Source organism: Emys orbicularis, chromosome 12, assembly GCF_028017835.1.
Source record: "Emys orbicularis isolate rEmyOrb1 chromosome 12, rEmyOrb1.hap1, whole genome shotgun sequence".
In the NCBI taxonomy this organism is placed as follows: domain Eukaryota; kingdom Metazoa; phylum Chordata; order Testudines; family Emydidae; genus Emys; species Emys orbicularis.
In genome coordinates, this window is record NC_088694.1 from 15407452 (window position 1) to 15435035 (window position 27584).

The 27584-nt window shown below is 43.1% G+C and overlaps 1 protein-coding gene across 1 annotated transcript in view; it reads left to right on the forward strand.

Moving 5' to 3' along the window:
* The window catches only part of NFATC2 (nuclear factor of activated T cells 2), a 102914-nt gene that overhangs the window by 16195 nt on the left and 59135 nt on the right, over window positions 1-27584 (forward strand). The window contains exons 4-5 of the mRNA XM_065414202.1: window positions 16286-16488; window positions 18348-18520. Of these exons, the coding sequence (XP_065270274.1) occupies window positions 16286-16488; window positions 18348-18520 (376 nt within the window). The remainder of the gene's footprint in view (window positions 1-16285; window positions 16489-18347; window positions 18521-27584) is intronic.

Here is a 27584-nt window from a genome sequence, read left to right on the forward strand (position 1 = left end):
TCTGTTTGCTTTTCCCTTTGCTCCTCTCTCTTCTCAACTACTTCACCCTATTTTTTTTCCATTGAATTTCCTTCTGTCTCCGCCTCCTTTCTACAAAGTCTCTCCTAAGTGGATAGCAAACCCACCTATCAATTGAGCAGATTAATAGTAGGGTTTTAAGTGGGTTTGAAATTAGCCCAGACAAATTCACTTCTCCCTAGTTTAATCCCTCAGCATATGCATTTTAATGTTTTGCCTGGGATATATTTAATTCACTGAGCAGATGCTGAATCATGCCTTTATTTAATACTTTGCTTGCAGTTCCAGTTGTCATCTATTGTAACAATTCCTTTTTTCCTTTTTCTGGATATACAACCCCAATAGGAAATACATACACCAGCAACAGTTGGGGTGTGATACGGGGACAGGAGGACAATTTAAGTACACAGTGCTGGGACTGATTTCAAGGAGAAGTTTGATAGCCTGCTATGAAGTTGTAAATAGAGAGAAGACATGTTTATTGGGTGCATTAGTCTGTAGGGAAAGGGTAAGTGAGTTTAGGGCAGGACCTCACTTGTGAATTGGGATGATGTAATCACAGAAACAGTGGGAGTTTTGTATACAACCTATGGTTCATGTGCATTGGAGTCTGACCAAAACATCAATGATCAGACTCAAATTCTACTCTGAGTTACACTGGTGTAAATGCATTGAAATCAAAGGAAGAACTTCACATTTATACTGGTCTAAATGAGAGCAGAGTTTGGCCCCTTGTCTAGCACAAAGACAGATGAGCTAAGACATCATTTTATGGAATTTAATATCATTGTAAGGTGGACCATTGTCACTTTCACCATTAAAAGTCTTGGATAAAAGGATGGCTGAGTAACTGAGCAGTATTCCTGTGGGACATGGCAATCTTTTAAGTTATCACCTTTCAGTCCCCCCTGGTTTCAGCTAATATTGTTCAGGAAGTAAGGACAATTTTTGATTGGTGTTCCTAGAAGTTACAGTAGTATGTGGAAATGATACAAGTATATCAGTCACAGATACAAAAATTAACTTTGATTAGCCAAAGTCAGGGCCAGATCCTTCAAACTTTCCTCTTGCATTCAGGGCTTGAACGGTAAGGTACTAAATCTTCTAGCCTGATCCAGCAAAACACTTTAAGCACATGAACAATCCCACTGACTTTAGTGGGTCTAAGCATATGCTTGAATTTAAGCACATGCGTAAGTGTTTTCCTGGATCAGGCCAGAGTGCTCAGCATCTTGCAGGATCGAGACCTTGGCCCTTACGTGAGTGGTCCTTATTTATTTCATCTGGACTGTGCTTATGTGTAAGGAGTGTGAGCAAGGGGTTTAGGGCAATAAACAGCAATCCTGTATTTGGTGTACCTCAGTCTGTTGATTTAAACATTTGCAATCGCTTATTAGTTTATGGAGCTGACAAATTCATGACCCAGGACAGTATGTATTAAATCATATGGCTCTATGACATAAATGACCAATCAGCACTTACTCATTCCTTATGTTGCTTACAAGTTGGTATCATTTACCTTCCCAAGATAATGCCCACCAGTGGGATGTTTATCACAGTGAAGGGGATTCTTATGACATGAAGGGACAGAGGTGGGGGGAAATAACAGTGCTTCACTTCTTTCCTTTAATCGATAGCAGTCAAAGAGGGATTTACATTTCCTGGTGGAGACAGGAACAGATATTTCTAGTTTTATCATAATTTTACAGTCAGACTTAAGGATACTGAACTGCAAATTCAAAAGATTAATGTTATACTCTCTCAAACAGATGTGCTTCCGAACAGATGTGCAGGTATATGGGGAAAATATGGACAGTTTCTTTATGAGGATTTATTATAAACTTGGAAATATTCACTGGATTTCAGTTCAGTCTAACATAATAAGGTTCATATGGGTGCAGAGCAATCTGACAGCGTTACACCTGTATGGTTTATGACATCTGAAACCAGAGCAGGCTAGTAAAATCCAAAGCTTTTAGGTAATAAAATTTGCTTGGCGCTGATTTTTATTTCTTCCCCTCAGTACATTTCAACTTTTGCATTCACTCCTTTTTAGTTTAAATTGTACAGAAGTGAAAGAAATAAAGCAGGCGAGTGGTGGTGGTGGTTGTTATGATTATAACTAGTAGAGACTGTGTTGCTGAAAATGTACAGGAGCCTTTTAGCAACTGGCTGGGAATGGTCTATTAACTAATGAAAATTAATGTTCAGCAAGTTCTCTTCCTTTTAAGACTCAAAATAGGAAGCTGATGCTGCCTGCACAGTGTCGATGGGGCTGCAGTTGTCCAGCAGTCAGATAACTTGAAACTACAGACCCACAACCACCTATCTTTGACAGATCATAAAACATGTCATTGGGTTTCCTTGGAAGGTTTTCGCTAGCACCTCCCTGTACTGCCTTTTCTAAGGCCTGGTCTACACTACCCGCCTGAATCGGCGGGTAGAAATCGACCTCTCGGGGATCGATTTATCGCGTCCCGTCAGGACGCGACAATCGATCCCCGAATTGACGCTCTTACTCCACCAGCGAAGGTGGGAGTAAGAGCCGTCGACGGGAAGCCGCGGAGGTCGATTTTGCCGCCGTCCTCACAGCGGAGTAAGTCGGCTGCGATACGTCGAATTCAGCTACGCTATTCGCGTAGCTGAATTTGCGTATCTTAAATCGACCCCCCCCTGTAGTGTAGATGTAGCCTAAGTCTGATCCTGTATAGTTCTCTTTATTGCTGTCCACATGGTGCTTCTATCCGATGTGCCAAACTCACCCCACTTGTAGGAACTCCATTGTCTTCAGCAGAGTTACACGAGGGATGAATTTGTCCCATTCATCCTATTTGATTCCACCGTTAATGTCTGATTCCACCATTTCGACTACCCTCTCTCTGAAATAATCCCGCTTTTAAAAATCCTTCTAACATAGGTTGAGAGAGATCGTGTGTGTGCCTGCATTATCCCACAAATTCTTTGTAAGGAGAAAATTTTCCCTCTATTATATTGATTAATTTTTACGGCATGGTGTTGGCCTGCATTTTTTCCCCTCTTAAATCTGTGTTTTGCATGCAAGCTGCTGTTTTTGGGTGCTCGGAAGCTATGAGCCGGCAGATCTCATATCCTTTCAGTTTTATCTTGTGGTTGATCATTCGGAGGCTGCTTCCTCTTCTTCATGTGTTCAGCGCAGAACATTTGGAGCTCTGCACGGGGAGCCTGCACCACTGCCGTGCTCCCAAGAGTGGCAGAACAATGATCTGCTTGTTAAAGCTAGAGCCACTGACTGGACAAGCCATATTGAACTAGGGCAGTGGTTCTCAACCTTTTTTCATTTGCAGCCCCTACAAAATTTCGAATGGAGGTGTGGACCCCTTTGGAAATCTTAGACATAGTCTGCAGACCCCCAGGGGGCTGCGGACCACAGGTTGAAAACCACTGATCTGGGACATTTGCTTTTGTATTTTACATTGTGTTAGATCTCTGAGAACAGCAACAGAAGCTTGTGTGTCAGGAACAAAGAATGGTGCTAGCATGATGCTATATTCTTACCGGTTTGGCATGGTCACTGATAATGCAAGGAGGAAGTTGCAGATACCTTCAGTTTCCTCCTTGTAAGCTCCCATCAGGCTTATTGGCATTGGAAGGCCAAGAAATGGGGTGGGGGAGGATATTATTTTACATTACATAGCCCCAGTCTAGAGACCCCACCCAAGATCAAGCCTCTGGTTATGCTAGATGCCGTCCGGACACTAAGTAAGAGACAGTCCCTGCCATGAAGAGCTTATAGTATAAATAGACAAGATAGACAAAAGGTGGCAGAGAGAGGAAATATTATTATCCCCATTTTACAGATTGGGAAATGAGGTTAAGACAGACATAACTGACTTGCCCAGCATCACACGGGGATCAAGAACTGAACCTTGATCTGCTCAAGCTCCTCTGAACCCCCCCCCCCCCCCGCAGTGGCTAATGATGCTGAAGTACTGACATTGCTTAATTCAGAGTTGCCTGAGGGAACTGGGTGTGCAGTAGCACTGGAATGTGAGTATTGCTAGCTGGGCTTCTCTTTTTTTCTAGTGCCCACAGGAAACTGTTGAAATGTATGTATGAAAACTGAGTCAGGAAAAGAAAAGGAGGTGAACCCAGACCAAGAGATTTTCTTTGTATGCAGTAAAGAGTTTGTAACTGTTTCATTAAGAACATTTTGCACAGGAAAGATCTCTTCAGTTCAAAAATTAGAAGCTAAATTTAAGGTGAAATTCACCTTGGACCATCCCAAGAACCTATGGACAACCTCAGTCCCATTAAGTCCTATTTTCAGGACTTAGATAGAGTTTAAGTAGCGCCTTGGCTTTGTGCCAAATTGGCTTTGCAGAAGGCTAAATTTATTTGAAAAGTTAAAACAGTTTTACTTTTTGATTCAATATGATATCCTAAACAGTTGTGTAACGTTTCTGTGAGCTGTTAAACAGACACTGTGCTCTTCCCCAGAGGTGACTGCCTTTTAGTAATGGCAAAAGGACAGATTTTTAACCAAGTTAGGCATGTTATGTTGCAGTTAATTTGTGCAAAGATTGCACATATAATTTGGATAATTGTGCTTGCATGTAGTTAATTAGTGGTGTACAGTTATTCTGTTTACATGTGTGCAAATTAGACAAGCACATTTTGCATCTGACTTGTATGACAATCTGGCCCATGCTCTAAAGCATGTTGGAAATAGAAGCTTTGAAGCGTGGAGAGTAATACATAAACCATAACTCTTTCATTGGGGATTATGCATGTGACTAGCACAGCAGGAACAGGACAAGGCATGTACAATTGAAGCTCAAACTTGGGGAAAATTTTAAAGAAAAGTCATAGTAAGGAATCTACATTTGGTTTTTAACACAAAAACTTGAGTTACTTCTCAGAATTGTATTTTTAACAAAATAATGTTCCTCACCCATTGGCAGTATTTCCTTGCAGAAGAACTGTAAGCTGAATTCATGCAATAAACTATTGTTATTATCTAGATATGGTGGATTCCAGCTGTAAATCTCACATTTATATAGAGCCGCTCAACTCAAAGGATTTGTAAGCAATTAACTATTTAAAAGGACCTTTTACAACCCTGGCATCTTGTTGCTCTTTGGTCCTATTTCAACAAACTCCTCTCCCACCCTATTGCTTATGTACCTTTGTAAAGGATTGGGATGTCTTTGGATGAAAAGCGCTATGTTATTTTGCATCTCTCTCTCACTGTTAAACAGAAAGTGATTATTCTCAGTTATTCTGCCTTGACGGTTCATCAAAGACTAATTCCCCCCCCCCCTCTAGTCTAAGTTGATCTGGTCAACTGAGTGTGGTGTTCGAGAGGGATTTTCCAAGGCCTGGTCTACACTACCCGCCTGAATCGGCGGGTAGAAATCGACCTCTCGGGGATCGATTTATCGCGTCCCGTCAGGACGCGACAATCGATCCCCGAATCGACGCTCTTACTCCACCAGCGAAGGTGGGAGTAAGAGCCGTCGACGGGAAGCGCGGAGGTCGATTTTGCCGCCGTCCTCACAGCGGGGTAAGTCGGCTGCGATACGTCGAATTCAGCTACGCTATTCGCGTAGCTGAATTTGCGTATCTTAAATCGACCCCCCCCCTGTAGTGTAGATGTAGCCCAAAACACCTAAGTGATTTAAGAGCACAAGTAATTTAGGCACCTTTGAAAATCCCAGCAAATTACTGGGAGACAGGCAGGAGTCCTGAGTTCTCTTCCTGGATCTGCCCCTGAATCACTGTGCGTCCTCAGGCAAATGACATCACCACTTTGTGCCTCAGTTTATGCCCATCCATACAATGGATATAATAATACGACCTACTTTGCTTGAGTGCCATGAGGATGAGGCCTTTTCTGTAATAGAAATGTGTACTACTCTAATTACACCAGTATATCTAAATCAGTAACCCATCCTCACCCACCCCAGTATGGATGCAGCTATATCAGTGTAAATGTGCTTCTTTAAGGTGTAACTATTGCCATACAGGAAAGGTATAAGCTATAAGGCATCTTTATACTAATATAACTGCTTCCACACTAGGCTTGTACCAGTATAATGATAGTGGTAAAAATCATACCCCTTAACCAACATAGAATCATAGAATATTAGGGTTGGAAGCAGGGCCGGCTCCAGGCACCAGCCCACCAAGCTTATGCTTGGGGCGGCACCTGGAGGGGGGCGGCGCGGTGCTCCGGCCGCCGGGGAGAGCGGAGCCACGGCCGGGCTCGCCGCCCCCCCCGGCGCTCTGGCCGCCCTCCGCCCCGGCGCCCTCCCCCGAGCCCTCTCGCCGCCCTGCCCCCTGCGCTCTGGCCGCCGGGGGGAGAGTGGAGCCCTGGATGGGGCTCGCCGCCCTCCTCCCAGGGCTCCGGCAGCCCTCCCCCTCGGCTCCCTCCCCCCGGCCGCCGGGGGGAGAGCGGAGCCCCGGCCGGGGCTCGCCGCCCTCCCCCCGGGGCTCCGGCCGCCCTCCCCCTCCCCCCCCCCGGGCTGGGGGGGTGGGGCGGCCGGAGGCTTTTTTGCCTGGGGCGGCAAAAAAGCCAGAGCCGGCCCTGGTTGGAAGAGACCTCAGGAGGTCATCTAGTCCAATCCCCTTTTGGACCAACACCAACTAAATCATCCCAGCCAGGGCTTTGTCAAGCCGGGCCTTAAAAACCTCTAAGGATGGAGATTCCACCACCTCCCTAGGTAACCCATTCCAGTGCTTCACCACCCTCCTAGTGAAATAGTGTTTCCTAATATCCAACCTAGACCTCCCCCACTGCAACTTGAGACCATTGCTTCTTGTTCTGTCATCTGCCACCACTGAGAACAGCCGAGTTCCATCCTCTTTGGAACCCCCCTTCAGATAGTTGAAGGCAGCTATCAACCCCCCCCCCCCCTCACTCTTCTCTTCTGCAGACTAAATAAGCCCAGTTCCCTCAGCCTCTCCTCATAAGTCATACTGGTACAACTTTCAAGTGTAGACCAGGCCTTAATGTCTGCAAAAGATCAGATCCTGAGATGAAAGGCATTAGAGAAATGCAATATTTGATATTACCGAGGCTAGTCTGTAGTGTGCTGCATGCTGCTGTGGAGCTCTTTGGCTGTGTTCAAAGAGAGAGAAGTGACGTTTAAAAGGGACTCATTCAATCAACCGAGCTCACCAAATTTTCCTCTCTCCTACCCCGTTTTTAACTCTTTAGTGATCATTGTGACTCTTGCTTTTTAAATTAAATCAAAGAAGCTACAACTGTCCAGCTGTTAATGAAACACAGAGGAGTTTGTTTTATAATAACAGACTTACTTTTTACTTTCCCCTTTGAATCAAGCATTCTGCTGTGGGTGTTCTCTTGTGGTTTCAAGTCAAAGAGGACATTGTTTTCTAGCTCAGACTTCCCTGTAGGGCTCTGACTTTTACATCTATGTAACGTTTAATGTTCAGCTAGTACTTTTAGGGTTACTAGTAAAACCAGACCATCAGATGCAAACATAACACAAGATTATGGGCTTGATACTGCAACCCAAACACACACTGAGTGGGACTAAGGCTATGTCTACCCTGCACTTTCGTGGTTAAAACTTTTGCTGCTCAGGGTGTGAAAAAAACACCCCCTTGAACGACAAAAGTTTTAAGGACAAAAAGCTTTTTTGTTTTAATGACAGTGCTTCGTCGGTGGGGGATGCTCTCCGGGCAATGAAGCTACCGCCCCTCATTAGGGGTGGTTTTATTTTGTTGTCAGGAGAGCTCTCTCGCTTCTTTTATATTGATTTAAAAAATGAGACTAGTTGGTAAGTGCCACTAAGAGCTTACATCTGTATGGTTACATTTCTCAGGGATGTGAAAAATCCACATCCCTGAGCAATGCAGTTATACCGACCTTAACCCCCAGTGTAGACAATGCTAGGTCAACGGAAGAATTCTTCCACTGACCTACCTACTGCCTCTTCTTGGGAGAAGCCCTCCTCTCAGTGTAGGTAGTGTCTACATTGAAGCGTTCCAGCAGGTAGCTGCAGTGTTGTAGTGTTGGAAATGTCAACATACCCTCAGTGTGAGCACGGGTTCCAGAATCAAGTTCTGTGTGTTTGTTCCTTGCTTAGCATTTTGTCTGCACAGACTGTGTTGAACTCAGTGAAGCAGACAACCCACCTACTTCCCCTTCTTAGCAAGCAATAACCTTGTTCACACTCCAATCCTCTTCTCTGACTTCCTTGTAAAGATTATGGACCAGATATTCAGAACAGCACATGTCAAACTGAACATACATTTCATGCCTAATTTAAGTGCAAAATTACTAGGGTAGTTTGTGCAACTATGATAATTGTGCATGTAAATGGCCAATTAGACACTAAACTGATAGTTTTGCGGGTAGATCTACCTCAATTATGTGTGCAAATTGCAGTGATAGCTATGCAGTTCTGAAAATTCGGGCCTATATTTTGGGCTAATTAAAAAAATTATCTTTAAAAGAATCTTGCCAAATATTAGGGCAGATCAGTCAATTGTCTTTACAGTTACATGGTGCTGTATCATTAGAAGTTTGCCAAACACTTAACATTTCCCTACCTTGAGGAAGTAACAGTCTAAAGGTTCACTGGAGCTAAAGAGAAAATGAAATGACTAGATATATCAAATGTAGTTCCTGTAAACCTAGAGGAACCTGCAGCTGGTTTATATGGACATCTGAAACCAGACTAGTTAATAGGGAATGTCAGGTATAACCCCTGATAGTACAGCAAAATTGAAGGAAGAGGAGAAGTGCAGGCTTATCTATGCTTCCTTTAATAACTGTGAGGGTAATTAAGCACTGGAACAATTCCCCTAGAGACGTGTGGATGCTCCATCACTTGAAGGCTTTAAATTGAGACTGGATAACATTCTAATTGATAAGCTCTAGCTCAAACAAAAATGATGGGTTTGATACAGAAATTACTGGGTTAGGTTCTTTGCTCCAGGTTATGCAGAAGGTCAAACTAGATGATCATAATGGCCCCTTCTTCCAGTCTTAAAATCTATCTGTGTTAGGTAATTGTGCGTATTTATTACTGTAGTATCTGAGCACCTTACTATCTTTAATATAGTTATCATCACTGGGAAATACTAGTATTCCATTTAGCAGATGGGAAACAGAGCGATTAAGTGTGTTTGGTGCCTAAATTCTATTGAAATGAATAGGTGTTAGGTGTCTAGGCACGTTTGAAAATCAGACAGTGCTCACACAAATGACTAATGAATGGATGGCTTGAGGGCTCAGCAATGCTACTATATTTTTCTAGCAGGTACTGAGAGAAACCACAGGGAAGTGCGGAATGGAGGGCTTCACAGTGGAGTTTTTGCTGAGTTTCTCGTGTTATTAGTCAACTTAGTGGCATAAGCGTTTCATCACACTTTTCAAAGAAATCTCGGTCCCCATTTCATGAAGCCCCCTGCTGCTTCCATCACCTGCAGTGCATGTGTTAATTTTTTTTTTTTTTGATAAAATGTAACTGAATTACGGTGATGTGCATGTAGCAAAGCTGAGTAACTGAGATTTTATCACTGCAGCTTACATCCTTCCTCACCCCATTTCTATTCTGTTTGTTACTCTCGCGCACTGTGCTATGTCTAAATTACACAGCAGAGTCTCTGGGGGCTATAAACCAAGTAACTATTCTGGAGAATGTATATTGGATTTGGAATCTGAAGCATCATTAAAAAAAACGAGGAGTCCTTGTGGCACCTTAGAGACTCACAAAGAGGGATCTGTTGATATTCACCCCTTCTTGTCAACTGTTGGGAATGGGCACATCCACCCTAATTGAATTGACCTCGTTAGCACTGACCCCTCACTCGGTAAGGCAACTCCCATCTTTTCATGTGCTGTATATTTATACCTGCCTAGTGTATTTTTCACTCCATGCATCTGATGAAGTGGGTTATAGCCCACAAAAGCTTATGCCCAAATAAATTTGTTAGTTTCTAAGGTGCCACAAGGACGCCTCGTTGTTTTTACTGATACAGACTAACACGGCTACCACTCCCCAGAAGTCTGAGAGGCGTGTTGCAGTGGACTGTGGTAGTGAGGTGGTAAAGAAACATTTAACCAAGTGACACTTCACTCTCCTTCACCTCTCCCCACTCAAAGAGGCTGTTCCCACGCTGTGCCTTCTTATCTTTACTGAAGGCTTAACTTAAGCTCAGCTCTGGGTTTTCCCCTGAACCGGCTTTGCATTCACACTCCTTTATCAGTGTTACACAGTGAGGCAACCGCCAGGCCTGGAGCTATAAGGCTGACCCTGTGGTAGCTGTTAATAATGCTTATTATGCTTATTACTATCTGGAGGTGATTGCAGTGAAGACATGCAACCGCAGGTGGACACAACAATTGAGATGTGATAGTCCTACCCTCCCTTCCCATAGGCCCCTCCTCAACCAGAAGTGGACTATCATTCTGCCTCTGCTCAGCTTCCTCCTCCCCTCTGCTCAGCTTCCTGTTTGCAGTTTCTCCAGCGTCACACACAGCTCAGTGTTGCTGCAGCCAAGAGCTCAGCTGAACGTGGGGAAACTGAGGCACAGCTCAGTATTGCTGTGGCTGAGCCCAGCTGAAAGTGGGGAAACTGAGGCAGCTACAGAGTCCTGCATAACGTGATTCCCACCCAAGGGTGGGAAACACCCAAGGTATGTGTGTGGCAGTTCTGAAGCCATTCCCTATAACAGCGGACTCTTTTCATAGGATATTGGGGGATAGTTAAGGCAAGGGAGTCTGACGTGCAGCTTACATGGAGACAGGCCAGAGAGAGTAATCCCGTCCCTGAAGAAGGAAGATGAGGTTATCACAAAGAGGGGAGAAAGTTTCCACAGCCCAGGGTTGAGACAGACCCTTGGAGAGGGCATGCCAAGAAATGAATTCTGTGGCTGTAGACCATTTCTTCCCACAATCCCTAGACTGGGCAGATAAGTTGTCCCACCCCACCCTGTGAATGAAAGCATAGGGCAGCACACTGAATTGCAGGCTATGAATCTTGGGATGCTCTACTGATTGAAATATCCAGATACAGCACGTGTGTGGAAGCAGGCACAGGAATGTGGCCATGCAATCGTAGACTAGGTGAGCATGGGTTAATTTTCCCCAGGATTGCTTACCCTGTGCTTAACCAGTCAGAGTTGCACCCGTGGGGAATTAGACCCTTTATGTTTTACTTGAGACATAGAGGATGTGTATGTTGTTGTTTAAACTTTTTATTTTTGTCATTAACATACATGAACAGAAAATAGAATCCCTTAAATTATACAGTTTATCCTTCTTAACATTAAGTAAATTCACATTTCCACACAAGTATAATAAATCTTATCCATCACTGTAAAACAATACCCATATATCTCACCTATTAATACACCTGCAAACCCATAACCAGCTGCTACATATGGCTCTTTATATAGGAATCAACTACCCTGTTCCATTTGAGTCTATTCCTCAGTAACTTTCCCTTTAAAAACCCATTTGTGTTGGTCGACCTCCTACAGTTATCTGTTTGTTTGTTTTGGTCAAACTCCAGAAATGATAACCAAACACTAGATAATCTGCTTGACAAGATTATGTTTTAACTTCACCAGTGCTTGAAAAAGGAGAGAATCACATGCTAGCAAGCAAGGCCGGGTCCAGGCTTTTTGCCGCCCCAAGCAAAAAAAAAAAAAAAAAAAGCCGGAGTGCTGCCCCTTGAAAAGTGCCGCCCCAAGCACATGCTTGGAACGCTGGTGCCTAGAGCCGGCCCTGCTAGCAACAGCAAAAAGCATTTTTTCCCCTCCTAAACAGTACCAATGACCCCATGTAGGTGTGAAATATAACTACACAGAAGTGCATTGGCTCCACATTTCGGTATGTAGTTGATAATAATGTATACTGTGCTTCTATAGCACCTTTCTTTAGAAGTGTTCAAAGTACCTTGGAACCATTGTCTCAAGATAGTTTATCTACACAATGGAGAGGAAAGGGAGGCACAGAAAGACATATGGCCTTGCCCAAGGTCTCAGAGTAAGTCAGCGCCAAAAGAGTCAAGAATAGAACCTATAGGTCTCACGCTCTATCACTTGCTCTAACCACGGCTCTCTATTGCCTCCTCTTCACCAAAGCTCTAGCTTAACCCAGTACTGTCTCTTTTGGGAACAGAAATCCCAAACACTTGGGGCCTGAATCTCATTAGAGAGACATTAGCGTAAATGAGATTCAGGTCCCTGGAATGTTAATAAAATATCATCAAAATAAAAAACATCAAAAATGAGCATAATAAAAAGTCACCATTTAGCAGAATCAGATGTTCAAATGATAATCGTTTGAGGCCTTTTTAGGCTGCTTCTTTAAGTAGTAAAAAGAACTAGGGAAGAGAGTTCCTCTGGCTTGTGTTCTCTTGGAATGTCCTGACTACATTACATTGAACAAAAACATGTGACAAGTTTCCCCTTTATTGCTTTAACTAAAACAAGCATGCCGACTGCTATATGATACAGTGGCTGGATGAGGCCTTTGTGCTTAGTGACAGCTATTGATACCTGAGTCTCCATGGGACAAGAGAATGAGGCTTTCAGTTCAGATTGGAACATTTGTGAATAAAGGTCTGCAGGCATCCTTGGAAACATTGCAGTCTAAGAGAATTAATGATTAATAGGTAATTAGACACCAAATGTAAAATTCTTCCTCCCAGGAGATAAATTCAACAGCCAAGACAGAAAATGTGAAGCAAGCAGGAGGTACCTAAACAAGTATATCTTCACCCTGTCTCCTCTGTAGTGACCTAATGTTACTTTTCATGTAGCTGAGCATTTTAATAGACACAGGGAAGATGAAGAATTTGGATGGGGAAATAGTTCATTGTTAAAAATGTTGAGAGCCATTGGTTTCACGTGGAAACCCCTCTCCATGTCTAAAAGGGGAGTATGGAATTTAGCAGGCATGCAGATCCAATTTGAGCTAGCGGGAGCTGCAAGCTGAAATCCTATGCTACTCCTTGTAAACTTAGGAGAGAGCTTCTAAGTGTTTTCTTATCTTTTCGTGTACAGCAGGAAAAGGGAAGCAGTAGGCGGAAGCGATTTCTCACGCTGCTTTGTATTTACTTCTAATTGAATGTAACCAGCACAGGTCTGTTTTCCAAATTTTTCACCAGAGGCTGATGAATATCTCTCTGAATCACCAGTGCATTATTTTAAAAGCTGACCGCAAGCGCGCGCGCGCACACACACACACACACATATGCACGCATCTCATTCAGAGGGAAGCTGAAATGACTTCCACAGGGAGATGGCAAGTAATATGCAACAGTTAACAGACCAGCCCTCAGGTTGTGGTGAACTGAAATGAGCAAGAGAGCTGATTAGTTTCAAGCAAACAAAACTGGCAGGTTTCAGAGTAGCAGCCATGTTAGTCTGTATCCGCAAAAAGAACAGGCGTACTTGTGGCACCTTAGAGACTAACAGATTTATTTGAGCATAAGCTTTCGTGGGCTACAGCTCACTTCTTCAGATGCATAGAATGGAACATATAGTAAGGAGATATATATATATACATACAGAACATGAAAAGGTGGAAGTAGTCATATCAACTCTAAGAGGCTAATTAATTAAGATGAGCAATTATCAGCAGGAGAAAAAAAACTTTTGTAGTGATAATCAAGATGGTCCATTTCAGACAGTTGACAAGAGGTGTGAGGATACTTAACATGGGGAAATAGATGGGCCATCTTGATTATCAAATTCCCTCTTAAAGGTCTGGGGAATTTTGGATCTGTGTTTACATCCATTTGTAGGATGTACTGGTCCATTTGTTTAGAATGGCATAAGCAAAATTTCATGTTCATTTGCTTGCCTAATTTGTGGTCACAGTTACTGCAATTTTGTGTAGTAATTGTGTTTCCAAATGGCTTGTTGGACTTCTACTACACATACACACAACAGTGGTAATGTACATGCAAATGCACAGAGTTTTTGCATTTAAAATTATGGGTGTGCAATTCTAAAAATCATAATGCACTTAAACATAGACATCATTTTTAATTGATATTGATATAGAGATGCAATGTAGAATACATGAATGAACCTTGTTTATGAAACGGTGAGTCAAATCATGCCACAAATTTCCATTTTGTTTATAAAACCCCATTGCTGCCGCAAACTAAACAAGAAAAGTCTCCTTGTTTTCTGAATGATGTTATTTGTTTATCTGCCAAAGTGCCTTGCATTTCCGCAGGTCACAAACCAGCCCATGTCTGACTATGTTAATATTATAAGAGTTATGCAAAAGCAAAGTTGTTTTTTTAAAAAAAAAACCCTCTTAAACTAAAAGAAATAGGATCTTAAAATCCCAAAATAGCGTATGGAAAGGTACACATCATGTCTGGCTTCTCTTTCCCCTTGTGGCAAATGTGACTCAAAAGAGTTGGTTTTTCTCCAGTCCAATCTGTATATAGTTTGGGGGAGTTTTATTGTGAATAGCTCACCTTATAATACCCCCCAAAATATCCTGTCAGGGTTTTCTAATCATAAATCATTCTCAGCTTTCAGTCTCTATCCTGAAATCCAGATTTGTATTTTCTGCTTTGTTGAAAGAAGAGTAAAAATTAAGCTGGGGCAACGCCTTGGCCTTGGGAGATGATCCTATATTCAGAGTGGTAGTCGTGGTAGTCTGTATCAGCAAAAAGAACGAGGAGTACTTGTGGCACCTTAGAGACTAACAAATGTATTTGAGCATAAGCTTTCTTGGACTAAAACCCACTTCATCAGATGCATGCAGTGGAAAATACAGTAGGAAGATATATATACACAGAGAACATGAAAAAATGGGTGTTGCCATACCAACTATAACAAGAGTAATCATTTATCAGCAGGAGAAAACAAACTTTTGTAGTGATAATCAGGATGGCACATTTCCAACAGTTGACAAGAAGGTGTGAGCTACAGTAGGGGGAAAAATTGCAAACTCGACACCATTACATTAGGCTTGAATAAAGACTGGGAGCGGATGGGTCATTACTCAAAGTAAAAACTATTTCCCCATGCTAATTTTCCCCCTACTGTTACTCACACCTTCTTGACAGGCCTTCTTACATCTGAACTGTTGTCAATGTATGGCACCAAACTGTGTCTGGGCTTGATCCAGTAACTCTTTTACTCACACAAGTGATCCTTACTCTCTGGGACATAAGTTTCATTGACTTCAGTGGGACCATTCATGTGAGTAAAGGTTGCAAGATTGGGACCTTAGGTTGTAAGATCTCTGGGACAAGGATCCTGTCTTCATATGCATGGCAAATATGTGCTATGTGAATCATAATGTATCAGAGGACTGTGAGTGTTACTTTACATTTACCATACCAGGGGAGGTTGCCAGCAATGCATTGATGCCGCATGTGGTCTCTTTCCAGGGGGGTGAATTAATCACTCTATGCAAAGATACCTCCTGCTGACTGGTGAAAAGAAGAAAAAAGATTTTGGCCATGAATTCTATTAGCTTAATGGTTTTGTTCTCTGATCTTCCAGTGCTGTTTGCTTTGTATGGCTTCATCAAGGTTTTGTATGCGGACAAAGTAATTGAAAACAAATTTAGCATGCCTCAGGCCATAAAGTTCCCTTTCAGCTAAATCCCTGGCTATGTGGTAGATATGTCTGTTTTTAATTTTCAGTGATGTGAGAAATTTCAAATGGTTTGATTAATAATTTTTAAAGTTAATAAACAAAGATATATATATTCCCTGGTCTCTGGCCTAGAGAGAAATTCTAGCCCTGTTTTGCTCATTTCTTAACAAATGTACTTCAAAAACTTGTGTTCGTTTATTATTATTGTTATTATTTTATTATCTGTCTTGCTGTTGCACCTAGGAGCCCAAGTCATGTGCTAGGTGCTGTACAAATACAGAACAAAAAGATGGTCTTTGCTCCAAAACCCAGTCTGAGCAAAATAGCAGTATCCCTCCTCCTGTCTGTCTGCTTCAAAAATGGCTGATTGAATCAAGCAGCCAAGAGCTTCCGCTGTTCCTTCCCAGATTTTTTTAAAGATTGCAATCAAAAACAATACTGAGGCAATATGGTTTCTTATCTCCACTGAAAATCAAAGGATAATTAATCATTCATCTTTTCTTAGATGTATTCCATGTATAACAAGGTCTCCAGAAGATGCTGCTGGGGGGAAAAAATCCCATTTACACGAGTTGAGATGAACTGCTTTTAGTGTTGTGCATATGTCTTAATGTCTACATGACTGAGGGCACTGGGAGTACAACATGTGCTAATAGATTTGATTTCTTGACAGCTTCATGGTTACATGGAGAACAAACCCCTGGGCCTTCAGATCTTCATTGGGACAGCAGATGAACGGATACTTAAACCTCATGCTTTCTATCAAGTCCATCGCATTACGGGCAAAACTGTTACCACCACCAGCTATGAGAAAATCATAGGCAACACCAAAGTTCTAGAGATCCCCCTGGAGCCCAAAAACAACATGAGAGCAACGTAAGGATGCTATTGCAGCAAATCTCTTATTACTATGTGAGATAAGGCAGAATTAATTTATATGTGTTGTTTGGAGAGGAATCACTTAAATGAATCAACTTCCTGTGCTAGGGATAGGTTCTAGATTTTTTGGTGTGAATATAACTTATACCACGTAAAGCCCCTTTTACGATGCCAGAGTGGTATAAATGTTCTCAGTGTGAATGACTTGGGCTTGGAGAATTTATGATGGTGTTTCAGGGATGGGAGAAACCCTGCAGCAATGAATAGTGGTATGAACTAGAGGAAATGTGTAAATATTGTGCAGCGTGGTGAGGGACATATGATATGTGGGGTGGATTAGGGGTTACAGGTAGGCCTTATCAGCTGTACATCATCTGGTGAGAACGCAGAATTTGGCAAGCCATGTTACAATCCACAGTCTCCCTTTTTGAAGAGAGTAGATTTGGAATCTAGAGAGCCTTGCCAATGTATCTCAAAGGTACAATGCTAATAATAATACCCAGCTGTTACATAGAACTTTTCATCAGTCAATCTCAAAGTGCTTTACAAAGGCGATCAGTCTCATTATTTCCATTTTTCAGGTAGAAAAACTGAGGGGTGAAGCCTCTTGCTCAAGGTCACCCCGCAGCAGAGTCTGAAGAAGAACTAAGATCTCCTGAGTCCTCAGTCTAGTGCTCTATCTACTAGGCCATGCTCCCTCCCCTTATATTTGTAATATATAAATAGAGCAACAGAAAAGCCAGTCTTAAATTTCAGCTTGAATATGTTCCAAACAGCTATAGGATGGTTTAGAGAAAGGGAATAGTCCACCATTTTAAATGGATATGGGCAAAGTTGGTAGAGGCTCAAACCTTACCCTTTATTTAAAAACTGTACCTTGTCGCAAAATCCACATGATTCTTCTGTTTTTTTCCGAAACAAATGCTCCATCATCCCTTTCTCTCCTCCCACCTCAACATAAATAAATAAAAGTCAGCATCCCAAGCTTTAAACAAACCTACAACCAAAATGAGGGTAAACTGCCACTCCTTCATGAGCAACCCTACAATAATAAACTAATATGCATGGCAAAAAACCATAAACCACTATCATGACCAAATATTTTTTGTAGGAAACAGATTTTGGGTCCAAGTCTCCAAACTGTTGATGTTAACTTTATACGAATAAAACCTGCATTTAAAGCTGAGGTTAAAATACCTTTTTAATAGCCATGTTTCCTGCAACACTTAGTAGTACAGTCTGAGGATCTCAAATGCCTGGTAACAATTCTGTAGTGCAGGGAAGAGTGATCACTATCTTACATATGGTGCCCAGAAGGAACATTACTTGCCAAAGTTGCCCAGTATCACAGCTGGAATTAGAATTCTGACACCCACTCCTATGTTGTAACCCCTATAGTACATCATGTATTTTATTTTAGTTTTAAGTTTGTACATACAAATTTTCAGGAGAATGTGCATGCATTGTGTGTCTCATTTGATTGTGCAGTTACCATGATTACATACACATCCTATCTACTCTATCTATCTATGTACTGATACCCCGTTAATCATCATAGTATCTGAGCATTGCACTTGCTGCACAGTTTAGATGTGCAACTAGCTATCCGCACACACGTAGCAGTCCCAAATTAGATGCACAACTGCCTAGTCATGTTGCTGAAAACCCTCAGACATTTTAACTGTAATACCTACATTACAAAAGGAAAGAGAGTTCAGGGCTTCTCTTATCTTTGCTTCTTCAAAATCATTGAGGCAAAATGGTTTAGCCCTCTTTTGTCTTTCAAATGTCTTTGAAATGTTTGAGAGCAGAAACACTGACACACATACACAACATGTTTTCTGTTTGTTTGTCAGCATTGACTGTGCAGGGATTTTGAAGCTGAGGAACGCGGACATCGAACTGCGGAAGGGGGAGACGGACATTGGTAGGAAGAACACCAGGGTGCGGCTTGTCTTCCGTGTGCACATCCCTGAATCCAGTGGCAGAATAGTCTCTTTGCAAGCGGCATCTAATCCCATCGAATGCTGTAAGTTGCCCACTACCCATTACATTTCATTGTCCTTATAAACCAGAATGCAGTAAAGGGAAATTAGCACATCCCACGTAGAGTACACATCGTTTGGCAAAGTGCAGATGCTCTGCCTTTCTCACTGGTTGACTCCCAATCAGGGGCCTGGTCTCGCAGCTCTCATTCATGTAAGCTATCCTTACTGATGTATGTAGTTTCATTGAAATTCGAGGATTTCTCAGTGAGCAAGGATTGTTCAGGCATGCACAGTTACAGGTTCAGGATCTAGAGATGTACACGGGCTCCAATGTCAGCATATGGCAGAATTTGGCTATAGGGTTTGTGTCCCAGGCAGAAGCATTTAACTTTGAGAGTAGAAAAGGCTTTATAGTAGGATTTTCAAAAGTGCTTAGGTGCCTAATTCCCTTCAGGCATTTTTGAAAATCCAACCTAACGTTAGCTCCTTGTTGCTGGATCCTTCTGACTGATAGGTCATCCTCTTTTCTGCATCTGTGCTCATGTAGTGGCTATATGTGTGTGTGTGTGTGTTTAACATACCTACCTAATCTATCCTAGAGACATTTTTTGTATTTAGTAGAAAGATGCCAGAAGGAAAACTCTGCATCCAAATGTTCACAGACATTGGGATGTTTGGAATCAGAATCTAGCTCAGATCCTAACTTTGTGGTTAATCTCTATTTCTGTTATGGAGTACCCCAATCTGCAGAGCTGAAAATCCTTGAGCTGTTGGTTTTGGGGTTTTTTTGGTGGGGGGGTGTTGAAGGGGAGTATGTACAATGGAGATCTGGATTTTGAAGCTTGGGTTCATCTTTGATAGCTATTTAGTTTATCTAAAAGCTTGGGGGCCCAGCAGAGGCGCACAAGAACAAACCAGGAAAAGCCCCTGGTTTTCTGGTATTCCCATGATGGGGAACATAACAGAGATGGAGGAAAGTGTATGAGTTTGATTCTTTAAGGACCAGATCCTGTAAGATGCTGAAAAGCCCACACCTCCCACTGGTTTTAATGGGAGTTAAGGACACTCAGCACCTGACAGGCTTGGACTTTAAGAAACCATAGGCAGTAGGCCATGAAAAGGTCTCTAATAAAGTGCACCTAATCCTGAGAGTCATTTCTGGAATGGCTCCACCTACTTATCTGGCCTATGCGCATCCTGTGATACTTTTTGTTGGTAATGGGAGCTTTCTCGATTGTTTGGGGATTTCACAAATACACCATGAACAGTTTTCACTCTTGCGCTATATGACTCATGTCCATGAACAAAGACCGTTTTGTAATAAGCCATGTGAAGGAGGTTACTGAAGAGGCCACCATGTGTTTTATAATTCAGAGGCAGGCTCTGTTTAGAGCAATTAGTGTAAGTGTTGTGGGGGAGGAGAAGCAGTTTTGTGATAAGAAATCAAGTGTTACAAATATGAATTTAATCGTGGTGTTAGCCGGTTTGGAGAAGAGCAGCAAAAGTGACTAGAGTGGGCAAGGGGAAGGAAGATTGGTTGATGAGGGAAGGTGAGTGGAACTTTACATCTCCCTAGTTACTTTCATCTGAAGAGATATCAAAGCGATCAAAGGTATCAAAGCAATTTTCAGAATGATTTAAGCTTCAATGGACCATTGTGAGCTAGGTAGGGTAAGTCTTATACTCACTTTACTGAGAAGTAAAATGAGCACGGAGTAGTTAAGTGACTTGCCCCAAGGTCATACAGTGAGTCAGTGTCTAAGCATAGAACAGAACTCAGGTGTCCGGGCTCCCGCCCAAAGAACAATGCTTTCTTTAGAAAAGAATGCAGCTTGACATTTTTTAAAACCATCCACAATTGTGCATTGAATTTGTGCACACAGTCAACAGGATTGTAGGAGTCAATCAGGTAGCTGGTTTTTGCATACACCATTTTGCACATGCCTGTTCAATGTGCCCGTGGAATTGCTGCCATAGCACCTGTGCTATTTTGAAAATGTTGGCCTGCTCGACTTGGCTACACATTTACTCTGGTGACATGAGAACTTTTTACAAATATTTGAAGGACGTAAACTCCAAGAAGACAGAGATTGGCCCAGCTGGCTTATTACTAGGATTATTGGAATTAAATGGAGCCAATGAAAATTTAGGTTCCTATTATAAATAACTAAAGTTCCTGTTGGGAAAAATTGATTTGTTTCCCCAAGGAAAAAAGAGAAAGCCCCATCACTTGGGAAACTTAACCCTGGTTGGGACAAAGCACTGTAATGTATTTTAGGGAGCCAGCTTGCATTGGCCTGATGGGATGGACTAGATAATTAGGAGTAATAAGTCTTTTCCATTTCTAATGTCCGGTATTTAATTATCAATGTTTACAAATGGCAGCACCAGTTACTAACCGCAGCCTAGTTTGGGAAAACCAGCAGCATTAGCAAAGCAGGTAAAAGCACACAATAAAGGAGAAAGCTGTGTTCCAGCCGACTTACACCTTCTAGCCTTGACTCAGATTAGCTCAAATCACATGGTCAGCATCACAAAGTGTAGAGTCACCATGGATGCCGCAATCCAGGATACTTATTGGGTCAGATCCTCATCCCCACCCCACCCCCACATCTAGTATTTATGTGGTTTCACTGTTCTGTTATTTTTTCCCTTTTGCCACTTGGGAGTCCTTGTCCATGATAAACCCTCCCATAAGACCCACCATATCCAGCAGCAGTTTAAAATGTCCCCAAGGGGAACATCATTATGTAGCAGCTTCAAGTGAACTGGTCATTTGCTCTGCCAGTTGTGACAGAACGCTGGACTGTCCACCTCAACAGAGGCTGAGCCTGCTTAAGAACTCCCATTGGTGTCAGCAGATCATCGACTGCAATGAAGCAAGAATTGTGAATCACTGAATTGTAGAAGTATCTTCCTTTCATGAAAAAAGAACAGGCGTACTTGTGGCACCTTAGAGACTAACAAATTTATTTGAGCATAAGCTTTCGTGGGCTACAGCCCACTTCTTCGGATGCATAGAATAGATGCATAGAATAGATGCATCCGAAGAAGTGGGCTGTAGCCCACGAAAGCTTATGCTCAAATAAATTTGTTAGTCTCTAAGGTGCCACAAGTACTCCTGTTCTTTTTGCGGATACAGACTAACATGGCTGCTACTCTGAAACCTTCCTTTCATGGGGAGGTCTTATTCCACCTCACCTATGTCAGATTCAGGAGCGATTTCAAAAATATCATTAGGAGTAAGTTTCTCCCAAGGCGGATGTGTGGAAGGATATGAAGAAGTGATATCGTCTTGTGCAGTGTTTAAATGATCCATTATGTCTCAGAAGGGACCTTGTATCTAGACATCTAGATTATTCAGCAGCTAGTGACTTTTGTGGCTGCGGCTTTTACTCTGAAGCAATCAATGAGGCAAAGGAATTTTAAACTGCACCGTTAATCGTAGCAACCGTTAACGTTTGCTTGTGGCTAAATCCACTCCCTCGCGGGCTTGGCACTGGTGGGGGTTCTACACGGGCTGGTAGGAAGCCTCCCCTACAGGCTGTGGAGCCCTGATGCTGCACTAGCCCCCACATCTGTACCAGATGTCCGCAGAGATCTATAGCCAGTGGATCCACATAGCAGTGTGTTCACCTGGCCTGTTCCCCCAGCCCTCAAACCTCTCTGCACGTGAGCGCATTTGCACAAGTAATATGCCCGTGCAGTTATTGTGATTGTGTGTGCACGATCCCAGTGCCTGCACACACTGGTCAGTCACCTGTGCATTGCATATGTGGTTATGTAATGCACAAATTAGGGCCATTATTTAACAAGTTACTTAAGCACATAAATCAATGTTCTTAAAGTTAGGCACACGCTTAAGTACCTTGCTGAATTAGGGCCTAGCTGAGTAATACATGCAGTGCAGAGCCAACAACCCCAGTGGGCTGTGGGACGCACAGTGGGAGTGTGCCAGCTACCACAACATTTCAGGAGGTGCAGCATACTTTGCCTGGTGCACAGGGGTGTCTTGCACCCCACGTAGGGTTGCCAACTTTCTAACTGCACAAAACCGAACAGCCCTTTTCCACACCTACCCTGCCCCTTCTCTGAGTCCCCTTCCCCCACTCGCTCCATCCCCCCTCCCTCCATCGCTCGCTCTTCCCCACCCTCACTCACTGTCACCGGGCGGGGGCAGGGCTTCGGGTGTGTGTGTGGAGGTGAGGGCTCCGACTGGGGGTGTGGGTTCTGTGGTGGGTCCAGGGATGAGGAGTTTGGGGTGCAGGAAGGGGTTCAAGGCTGGGGCAGGGGGATTGGTGTGTGGGGGGTGTGGTATGTGGGCTCTGGTAGGGAGTTTGGGTGTGGGATGGGACTCCGTGCTGGGGCAGAGGGTTGGGGTGCAGGCAGAGGTGCAGGGTTCCAGCAGCACTTACCACAGCTCCCAGGAAGTGGCAGCCAGGTCCCTGTGGGCCCTACTCACATGGGTGGCCACTGGCTAGGGACGCTCCGCGCGCTGCCCTCATGCCCACAGGCACCACCCAGGAGCTCCCATTGGTCATGGTTCCCGGCCAATGGGAACTGCAGAGATGGCACTCAGGCAGGGGCAGTGCACGTAGCCTCCCTGGCTGCCCATGCACGTAGGGGCCACAGGGACCAGGTGACTGCTTCCAGGACCTGCGCGGAGCCAGAGCAGTCAGGGAGATTGCCTTAGCCCCGGACCCCCGCTGTGCCGCTGACCGGACTTTTAACAGCCTGGTCGGCGGTGCTGACTAGAGCCACCCGGGTCCCTTTTCGACCCAGTGTTCCAGTCGAAAACCGGATGCCTGGCAACCCTAAGCCCAGGGGCTCTCAGAAAATGCAGTCCTTGTGTTGCCCTGGACTGTGACTGTGTCCTGTTGCTGTGCAGGGGTACAAAGGTGGAAGGGTGCTTTCACCCACCTAGGCCCGCTCATCCATAAGAAACAATCTGGTCTCTGGTTCTGAGAATCGGAGCCCTAATTTCTTTAGTGCCAAAATATGATTCTATGTTAGGTTCAGCATGACATTTCTGGATACATAGCTGCTATTAGAGCTGGGCAAACTCTCCATCATGAAAAGCTTATTCAGCGAATATATCTATCCTCCCTCCTTTTTTTCTTCTTTGTGACTCATCCATGAACAGTTTTGAATCTTTAGACGCTTGTCCAATGTTACAGAATTGTTCAAACCCTTTCTGTGAAATTACTTCAGCCCATTTGCTTGCACTGCATCTTTTACTATTGGCTGAGGTTTACTCTTGGTGTGTGATTGGCCACCTGAGTCAGATGGTTTTGTTTCTGCTCCTTGACTCAAACTTCTATAAAGAGAAGGAGGGATTTCCAGGTAGCCCCATGAGCACTTCTGGCATTGAGACACATTGGCATTTTGCTTTCTCAAAGGTTCTTGCAAACAAAAAAAATCCCTCATGGGAAATGAATGCAAGAATCATGAATACCATTCAAGCTATGTCACAGCTTCTGTTCTAGTAGATGCTTGTTAGTCTTTTTTGAAGTCTCTTGCAGCTCTTTTATTATGCAGTCCATGTTAGCTGATGTTATGCCGGCCTCATAAATTCTTTACAATGGTTGCAGTTGACATAACAGAGAGTTCTGAAAACCTGTTCTTATAAGGTGGTTGGTTGGTTGCTTTGTTTAAAAAAACCCTCTTCCTTTAATACTGTGTTCTTCTGAGGAATGTAGATGGTTCCGATTTTCTAATTTTGTTCCACTAAATAGGATCAAAGATTTTGTTTCCTTTTAATCAGTTTCCCTGAAAGGTTCCTTTTCTACTAGTAGATTTTCCCATAAATTTAGATGTTCTCAGTTTATAATATATGGCATGTTAATAACTATGATAGAAAGAGCTAGTCAGTTTAAAAAATGTTGTCTTCCTCTTGGCAAATCATTTATTGCTTTTCCCCAGCTATGAATCCCAGCTGATCAGACTACAGTGACAGGCTAGAAGGGTTTTAGTTTATAGAGATTAAAAGCAGTAACAAATGATCTGGTGACAATTGGTAGATTGTTTAATTTGCCCCTTTAATGGAGCATGAGTGCTAAGATGATTGCAAATTTTCTCAATTAAATTTGAAAAACGTAACTTTTTTTTTTCATGAAAATTGTCCAATTTAGCATCAGAAAAACATACCTTGAAATTTTGTGGGGTTTTTGCTAAAAAATAATAGGATTTGTTTTTAAAAAATTCCCTTTTCAAAATTTAGAATTGGAAATTTCATTGCGACAGAGATAATGTTTGCCTCTTTCAACATCATTTTGTGTAAATCTAGGCAATGGCAATTCCATATTTACCCCAGTGGGTGCTGGCAGAATTCGGCCTGGTAGCTGGGAGCTGCAGACAGTGGGATAATGCATATCCGCAGTTTCAGGCTGAAAGTCCTGGTGTGAGAGTAAACTCCCGTTTGCTGCCTGCCATCACGATGCTGCTGCAAGTCTAAGCAAACAACCCAATGCATTATGCAGACCATAAACTTTTGAGCAAAGGTTAATCTCAGCAGCTCTCCTCCATGAGGGATTAAAAGGAAATGCTGTGCATACCCAGAGAGTTACTCTGCAGTGAAGTGAAGCGAGGTCATGGTTTTCCTGTCATTAATCACGTGCTGGGTTGGTGAGCTGGTTGCAGTATAGAAAGTACCATTCTTAACTCACTTTGTTGCCACCGATGCTGTTTACTCCTTTTCCCCAAGGGTCTCATTTAAACAGTAATGTGCAAAGGGAGGGCATGAACAAGCCCTCTATTTATTGTGCATTGTTTCTGTTCGAAAGGCCCTGTGCAAACTGCTGTTTCAATTGTGCTGGCAACAAATGCTTTCTAAACTGTTCTCATCCCACATTGCTCTCCCAGAACGGCACTTCCCTACCATTTTCCAAGGTAGTTGTAGCATGGCACCATTTAGCCTTGCGCAGGCTAATAGTGTGGGACACAGGGCAGCATTGCAAATCCGAAGCACTGAACACAGCCAGGCCCCAAAGTTTGATTTGTTTTTAGATCAATGTTAGGTTCTCTTTCTTTGACTTCTTCTTTTTAGCCTGTTTGGTGTACTTAGGTCATATTTTCAAACTTTTCACTGCAACCCTGCGGTCCGGAAACATAGCTATTTTATTGATTGATTGATTTGATTTAACGAAAGATGCAATTTTCACATAGGCCATTCACCACCCTTCACTCCTATCTGGGAACAGAATATCCCACCCTTTCTATTGAAATTATCTCCCATCCCTAGTCTCCTCATGGAAATCCCAGAATCCAGATCTCCCTCCAGGCAGGGCTTAATTTGTAATGAAAGAGGTGCCAGGGTTCCAGCAATTAGGTGCTGGGGCCCAAGCAAATTTTTTATTTTCAGAACTGACACGGCACAGGTGCCGGGGCTATGAAATGCCAAGCCTAGAGGTGCCAGGGCTCAGTCCTGGAAAGCCCTGGCACAAATTAAGCACTGCCTCCAGCCTTTGTCCCCTTTCTCCTGCAGCCTTCCCATGCATGTATCCCAGAAGGCTTGGAGTGCTTCTGTGACTGTGATTGTTGGATTGAAGTCTCCTCAGGAACATTCGTGCTTCAACTAGGCATGGGGCTCAGGAGCTCTGCTAATGTCTACACTGCCTCAGGCGAGCAGCTTGTGGTTAATAAACACAGTGTGACAGGAGGAAAGAGATATTTACTTTGGCTCATTAAGTTTCACTCTAAGAAGAGAAAGAAGAATTGTTCTGCTGCTTCACAGCAAATTATGCCTCTGTTGAGCCTTTCCTATTGCTCTCAGGTTTTAGTTTGAATTTTATAGGATCAGATATTTTTAGCACCAAAAGGCATCACCTCAGTCATCTATTCCTGTCTTCCCTTTCCCCCATATGGCATTGGACTGAGTCAAGAGCCTTGGGAATCAGGAGAACCTGTTTGGATCAGTTAATTGAAAGCCTGCCGCTAAGGTGATCTTGGGCTGGCTGAGGTGAACTCTGGCTGGCTGAGACACTGGGGAGGGTGGGTATGTCCAGGGGATGCCTGAAGTTTGCATGGGGGGACAATTGCAATGTGGATCCAGGCTGTAATTCCTCAAGTGTCCAATTTTTCTTGTGAGCTCTACTTGTGATGGAGCTTTGGTGGAGCACCTTCGGGAGCCAGCACCAGCGCTTGACTGAAGTTGTGGCAGCAATGTTTCCCCAAACCATCTCGCTTTCAGTTTTCAATTTCCTCGTTACTTCCATTCATCGCTGCCTCCTTGTCCCTTTTGACCAGTTTGAATAATCTCTCTTCTTACTTTTGGTTCCCTGCAAAGCCCTACGGATTGTGCAAACCAGGTCAGGTAAAATAAGAGTGAACACTTGAACCTTCATCCAAAACTCAGCTCCAAGCCAAACTTCTTTTGAGCTTCTGAACTGTTCATCTAAAACTTTTGCACGTTTAGCTTCCAGGTGGTTTTGGAATCTTCTACATACTAAGCCTCTATTCTAAATCTTGTAAGGTTCAGTCATTCCTTTCCAGTACTATCCTAGCACATGTCTACTGTCTTTCATTTGAGCCATGCATAGATCATCATTTCAGACTTTCCTCATTAGACATCCTGCCTCTAATCCTTTCAACTTTCAGGTAGGGATGGCCACAAGCCAACAACCTTGATTTGAAAAACTGCTGACCTTTGAGTTTGAGAGGGATCAAAATGCAAACCCAGCACCAGATCAGAATTTTGCAGCTGACCTCATGATAATAGGTCAAACCAAAACTTTGGGACCAAATAACCTGAACTTTGCAGGAGTTTGAAATTCGGGTATGTAACTGAGCCCTGGTAGCTGTTCTTTGGACTCTTTCTCCATAGGTGTTCTTGGAGGTCAGGATAAGCTCTTGGAGGAATTATTGCAGCTAGACTGGAACAGGCCCCAGAGATTAAGGTGCCGAGATAATACAGTGATGAGGACAACATAAGAATCAATATAGAATAGAAATAAGCCCCTGATCCAGAGACAAACAAAGTCAATGGGAGCCCTTTCTTGATTTCAATGGACTTTGGATCAAATCCTACCTTTTAACATTCTTATCAATGTGAATAATTCCTGATGATGTAAAGGCATTTGGCTAGCGCAGTGAAGGTAGCATATATAT